Source organism: Salvia splendens, chromosome 3, assembly GCF_004379255.2.
Source record: "Salvia splendens isolate huo1 chromosome 3, SspV2, whole genome shotgun sequence".
Classification (NCBI taxonomy): Eukaryota; Viridiplantae; Streptophyta; class Magnoliopsida; order Lamiales; family Lamiaceae; genus Salvia; species Salvia splendens.
Window position 1 is genome coordinate 4,295,547 of NC_056034.1, and position 7,262 is coordinate 4,302,808.

Consider the following 7,262-nt stretch of genomic DNA (forward strand, 5'->3'; position numbering starts at 1 on the left):
ATAACAATTGTTGAATTGGGGGTGCAAAGGTATTTGTACCATAAAAAAAGGAAGATAATATTTCAAAAACTTAACTTGTATAATAGATGATATTATTAAAAATCGTTTTTCTTATAATTTTTTTTATCGTCTGTCGTCCGTGCTTCTGCAATGAGCGGACGAGGAGACGAGCGACGATCGGGCGCCCCTTCGTCTGCGACCCAACTTTCGGTCGTGCCGCTGGTCCGCGAGATTGTCCACCGACCTGCAATGGTCGGACGACCACGGACGATGGCGCGGACGAGAGATCGTCCAGATGAAAAAAGAACAAGTGTGGATGCTTAGTGAGCTTTAAGTTGCCAAGTGATGCTAATGTATGCTAATTGGTTTTTGTTATATGTAATGTTTGTTGGTTTCTGGAATTACAAGAGATACAACCGGGCGTAATACAACCCAAAAGAAGGAATACAAAAGGGGAAACTGAAATGAAATTACAATTGAGAAATTCGAAACAGTAACCGTGAACAGTGGTTTAGCCGAGTCGAGGAGGCCTCTTTCCGCAAGACGAGATACGCCCCGGTAGTGCTCTCGGTTTGGCATGTCGTCCCCAAAGATAAAACGGCTACGTATCTGGTGAAGCAGCACCGCAATCAATAGAGCTCCGGCGAACTGGATGGAGGAGAGGGCAGAGCTTTCGACAGAAAAACAATGTAGAGAGAGGGAGATAGCTTATGCTGTTATGCTTGTTAATGATATGTAAAATGCAGTGGAATGACTAGCCTATTTATAGGCCAAGTCACCATGCAGGGTCAATCAAGCCATGAAGGCTCATCATGGCTCATTCGTAACCGTCGGCGGTTACAAGCTTGTGGCAGGAGTGTGCTTCCGTGTGTGGAGCGTGTAAATTTCTCACGTGGCAGCCGTGTAGACATTGACTGTGGAACGCTTGACGACGTGTCAAGCCACTTAGATTGCTTACTCAGCGGTGGTCTAAAAAGATTACACGGGTCCAGACCCGAGCCCAAAGACCAATTGCCAAGCCCAAGCCCAAGATCGAGATCGAGATCGAGCCCGAACCCCGCGACCACGGGCTCGGGCTCGGGCTCGGGCTCGGGCAGGCGGCGGCGGCGCGCGCGTGTGCCCGCGTGTGGGCACTTTCACCCATCTTGGTCCACTATATTTATTAAGTAACATAAAGTCGCTTAATTTAAGCACATTAAAAGATGTGTCACTTCTCCTATGTGGAATAATTAACACTAGTTAATTATTCCCTAAGCTCAAACTCCAAGCTTTAATTAAAAGCTAATCATCCAAGCCCCTTAGCTCAAGTGGTTGAGAAGGGGGACAAGGATACTGCGCCATCCTAGAGGTCACGTGTTCGACCACTGGGAGGCGCATCTTGGGGATTTATTTCCCCTGGGGGTGATGAGTTCACTGGCCTGAACCCAGGAGCAGGGGGAGATAGGTTAACTGGTCATACCCATAATTGGGAAGATAGGTTAACTGGTCTGGACCCGTGACTGGAGGGAAGGTAGGTGGACCCGTTGGTCCCCTCCAAGACAACGAAGCGCAGCTCGGTGGTAAGACGCTTCACCTCCGACCGTTAGGCCGGGGGTCCGAGTCACTTCGGGGGGTAGATGGGGAACCATCGTTGATCCTCCTAAAAAAAATAAATTAAAAGCTAATCATGCCCAACTTTAATCCGCTATTTCTCACTCACCGAAAATCGGATTTGATAAAGTGAATATACTACATTTATCTGCGTAAAATGTAGATCGACGCTATATCATTTAATTTCACAAAATTAGATGTCTCGTCACATTTATTATTTGGTCAAAATCAATTGACCGGACATATTTTATTCCATGATTTCTACAATGTTCTTGTCTTTTTGGTGAATTATGTGTGTCAAATTATGATTTTGAGTACTTTTTTCATTGACAAAAAAAAGCTGCTCATTGTTCTTTGGTCGCTATAGTGGGTGTATGTGTAAGTTAAAAAAAACACGACACTAAGTTCAATAGAAAGAAACGATTCACTCCACACTCAACGTTTATAAACATAGATAAATACAACTATGGGTCTATGCAGAAATAAGCATTTATTTGAACATTTTAAAATACTTATCAAAATACATTATGCAACTTGCAATTTTTACTTCTTTTTTGAATGACTACATTTTTCATTCAAAAATCAGCCCCCGACACGAGGCCCAGCCCAAGCCTACTCAGTTTTCAAAAACCTAAACCTAAAGCCCATTTGACAAACTAAAAAACCCTAATATATCCATTTATCTCTCTTCCCCTCCCACTCTCTACACACAGTTCACGTACTCAGCCGTTCGATTCACCTGTGAGCAAATGCGCGACCTTTTCAGTGAAATCTTCCATTTTCAGTATATTCGTGCGTTGATCTGTTGTAATTCTGGTTGATTTTTGCAGGCGAAAAAGAAAGTGTGCGAAGATGAGCAAAGTCACGGCGGCTGCGGCGTCGAAGGGTGGGAAGAAGAAGGGGGTTACCTTCGTGATAGATTGCACGAAGCCGGTGGAGGACAAGATCATGGAGATCGCTTCGCTGGAGAAGTTTTTGCAGGAGAGAATTAAGGTCGGAGGCAAAGCTGGTGCCCTCGGTGATTCCGTTACTGTCAGCCGTGAGAAGAGCAAGATCACCGTCACAGCTGATTCCGCTTTCTCCAAAAGGTTGGTTAATTAACCATTGTTTTGTGTAATGTTGTCTAGTTGCATATTTGGATGAGCTCATTGAGATAGTTAAATACTGAATCAGGCAAAACATACATTAGATCCATTCCTTCGCAGTGAAATATGCGTCAGTTGCTAATATGTTTAGTTGTGAGCGGTCTTTAGGATATCCGTCAATTGCGATATCTACGAGTTGTGAACAACTGAATTCATAGTTTTGTGTTCGTTCTGATTTGCTCCCCTAGCAATGCTGCTAACGTTTACTAAGTGAGAGAATGATGATTGAAATATTGGGGATATTATTAGCATTCATTTGAAGTTTTGTTGAATGGAATTTCATACATAACAAATGTGGAATTTGTAATTCTCTATTCGAAGATGGAAAATGATAGGACTATATAATGTTGAATCATGGGGTGAATAATTTCAAAGAATGGCGTGTGTGTGTTTACACTTTGTGGTTAGGTTCTTTTCTGGTTAAAAGATTGTGCCTCTTATTGTTGTGCAGGTACTTGAAGTATTTGACAAAGAAATACTTGAAGAAGCACAATGTGAGGGATTGGCTTCGTGTGATTTCTTCTAACAAAGACAGAAACGTGTACGAACTGCGCTACTTCAACATTGCTGAGCAAGAGGGCGAGGACGAAGATTAAATATAGAGAGATTTAAGTTTCATGTTCAATTCATGCTTGCTCAAAATTGTCAAAACCACTTTTTTGGATCAATTTGTGTTTGTTCTTTCTTTCTATGATTGAGACTGCTTATGAGATTGAATTTTGATATGAGAATATGCCTTTTATTCTACATAATGGCATGCCGCTATCTTTTCCCACAAGGTCTAATATCACTGATGGTGTAAAATGTAGTTATAGGATAGTAATGTGGGTTCAGTTAAGTTGGCTTTGATTTGTTGTCTTAGGTTGTTTTTTCAGATTTCTTTATTGGAGCATACAAGGAACCTTTTTATTCTAACCCAACTTAGTTTCCTAATTTGGGTCTAGGTATTTGTCTAAGCTGTTGATCTTTTGCTATGATTGCTTTTGCGACGATGCGTTCCTTTTGCTTGGTTTGGTAAGTTCCCATTCTATTCTTAGTGCTCGTTTGATAGCCTAGATAAAACCAATATATGAGTTGTATAGATAATTTGGCTTTTTGGTAGATAAAATAAGGCTATATTAGGCTATCAAAACCCATCTCGGCTTGCTGAGGCTCGGAGCGAATCAGTTGAAAAGGTTGGATTATTTAACAGCCCAAAGAGTGAGATAACATATCCTTATCTTAGAGTCCATCTTAATTAATTATCTTGTGCTAATTTTAACATGTCTACCAACCATGCAATCGACCACCATTGCCAGTGCTCTATAGAATTCGACTCCAGTTTATGAAAATTAGCGACCCAATTAGCCAGACTGTAGACATTTTTTTGCCGTAGCTTAATTACTCTGCACATCCACAACATATGTGAGCCTATCCGCATTTATTGGCGAGTCTCCGACCGCCGTTAGCAGTGCTCTAATTGCCTCATCATGTTATTCATTAAAATTTGTAATTATAATTAAATTAGTGTCGGACCCCTTTAAAACGGCCATTCGACTCTAAGAAGGGCGGAAATTAACGTTGGTTGTCACATAAAATTGGCTAAACCCAATTTAACTTTAGAGCAAAAGCTAAGATTAGTGTGGGTAGCACCGGAACTTCCCCCAAAAAATATTCAAAGATAGAAAAGCCATTGTTATTGTTTCACAAAAATTGATTCCACTTTCGTAATGTGGTTCGGTTAATTTTGTGAGTATTATGCCATTTGTATTGTGAGTTGTGACTAACGCTATCCAGAACGGAAAAAATGAAACAAATGCACAGTTGTATTCCACAATAAGAATTGTCAAATGTCCTGCAAAAATTCAACACAGCTTAATTAGACATTTGAATAACATGCAATAGCCGCACAGAGTGCCGTCGTAAAAAAAAAAAAATCATAATTGTCTTTGTACATGATAATGTAATTACCAACGTGCATATTTTGATTCAAGACTCGAGAGAAGCTTCAAGTTCAATTCAACTAGGTATTACGTTGAATCCCACCTACGTGCAATGTTGATTTTTCACATTATGGTTTAAATATTACTACGATGGTATGGTAGTTATACTCTTGATATATGGAGTATGTAGATATAGGGTCATGATCCCCTAAAATCAAATAATTAGAATTAATTTGGATCATTGCTGGATCATAAATTAGCTGGCCTTGATTTATTGTTGTCTATATCACTTTCCACGTTAAACAACATCAGTGCGGAGGTATATTTGGAAGACTAATGATATAGGTGGCGGTAGTTAAACTAACCATTTGTTATCTCCTAAATATATCTCAAAACATCTAATTCACAAAACTCTCTCAATTTAAATGATTTTTTCACGAAAAATATACTCCGTACTATCAAATTGAAGGTAATTTTATGAAAAATCTACAACCTAATTGCATATACAAACCAATGTATTTGATTGATATCTTGTGTCACGTTTAATGCATATAGATTAATATTAATGGATACAAAGAACTGATATGTTTTGCGCTGAGAAATTGATATGCTTTGCATTATAAACTGATATCCTTAACTGTGTTATTAGTGTAAACATATATAGTTTACCATCCAAAAAATTAATCAAAATAATGGTAATTTTACAAAGAATCTAATGACTTTGTAATTGGATATGTTCAAACCAATCAATTTGATAATATTTTTGTAACATATTCATATATTTTCAGAAATATGTTAAATGCATATTCATTGATATAAATATTATAGAGAACTGTTATATTTTGCGTTGAAAACTCATATGCTTTGTATTGTAAATGATATGCTGATACAGACCAAACGGGAGAACTCATCCCAAAAGATTAGCCTGTTAGGAGAGACAGCTCATTTAGTCTATATACCCCACATCAGTTGTTCTCATAACCGATGTGGGAATTGAGTCCGTAACATTCGTGGGAATTGAGTCCGTAACATTCGACCCTCCTTTAAGGGCCAACGTCCTCGTTGGTCAAAATGACAAAAAATAGTACGATACCAAAAGTAAAAAAAGTACGTCAAATGAATTGAAGATTAGTCTAGAGATATTGATATAATTTATTTTCATGAAGTACTGCAAATATGTCGATTGAGAAAAATAATAAAGTGAATTACAAAAAATGTCCTTATACAATGTTTATCTGAGGCATTTTTGCACAATATTCAGTCATTTTTACCTTTTTGTCCATTTTTAGTTTTAATGGATATTTTAGTATTTATGTTATATTTCTCTCTCATGATCCATTCTCACTGTTTTCATATTTTCTTCTCTTTTTATTATTTATATAATTTCTTATTCATCTTTCACATTCTCTATTCATTCTCAATCTAATTTAATTTAACATTAAATATTCGATACACACATCAAACGAAAGATAATAATAAGAGCTTAAATTAGTATATTTATACATTAAAAATAAACTAAAATAAAAATTATAATCATAGAAAAATTTTCTTCTTTTATACAATACTTATTTAAGAACATTGGTTTCAATTTTATCCGAAAACATATTCATAAGAGAATTTAGAAAAATTAAATTATTATCTTTTATTTCAATTTGTTTTTAAAATAATATATCAAATTCTAATTATTTTTAATTTGATGTCCATTGAATATTTATTGTTAAACAAAATTAAATTGGGTATAAATGGAGAATGAGTTAGATGAATAAGAAATTAAATAAATAATAAGAAAGAGAAGAAAATGGGAAAGAGATAGAAGGGATGATAGAGAAATATTAAACGTAAAAGACTAAAAATATATTTAAAACTAAAAAGGACAAAAAGGGCAAAAATGTTAAAAAAAATAATGCAAAATTTGCTCAAATAAAATTAAGTATTTGTCCAAACGACATCTTGTGTTGTACTATAGTATATTCTTTTTACCTAATATCGAAAATATAAAAACCATATTATCCAAAAACTTTTTATAGTTCACTCAAAAAAAATAAATTAAGAGAGATGCTAAAATAACATTGAAAACAAAGGAAGGTGAAAAACGAAAAAAAAAAAAACTCTAAAAGTCTACAAACAGACCAATCAAGTCTTTGTCAAAAAAAAATTCAGGTGATATTTATCTCCTTTCTCATCAAGGATAAACAAATCCATGTTCTGTTCTTTCCATCACGTTTGTTAATTAGGAAAAGAGATGAAAGGCCAGAAGACTGGGTACCAGAAGAAACTCCCCGGTGCAGGAAAGGAGATGAGGATCCTCATATGCACTTGGGGAATGCATGAAGGCGATGAAGTTAGAAGCAAGAATATAGCTGACATATACTCCGGTAACGAAGGTAGTCCTTTTTCCTGTACTAGAACTTCATGGATATCTACTACCTTTGCTCCTTTAGTTGCAACCGATTTTGTTCAAGACCATATACTAACCACAAAAAAATGTGATTAGATCGATGTCATTTTCCAGATAGTGAAATGCAGCTTGTGCATGCAAGATTGTGTTTGTATAGAATGAAATGAGAGCTATGGTTTCACTAGTATAGCCATGATGTTTGAGTGT

General features: G+C 36.6%; 1 protein-coding gene across 1 annotated transcript; it reads left to right on the top strand.

Annotated features, from left to right (window-relative positions):
- The first annotated feature begins 2,230 nt into the window (after positions 1 to 2,230).
- Positions 2,231 to 3,482, top strand: LOC121793523 (60S ribosomal protein L22-2-like). The gene is made up of 3 exons (XM_042191544.1): positions 2,231 to 2,331; positions 2,421 to 2,678; positions 3,187 to 3,482. Exons 2-3 carry the CDS (start codon positions 2,443 to 2,445, stop codon positions 3,329 to 3,331), a joined length of 381 nt encoding a protein of 126 aa, XP_042047478.1. The 5' UTR covers positions 2,231 to 2,331; positions 2,421 to 2,442; the 3' UTR covers positions 3,332 to 3,482.
- The last annotated feature ends 3,780 nt before the right edge of the window (positions 3,483 to 7,262 follow it).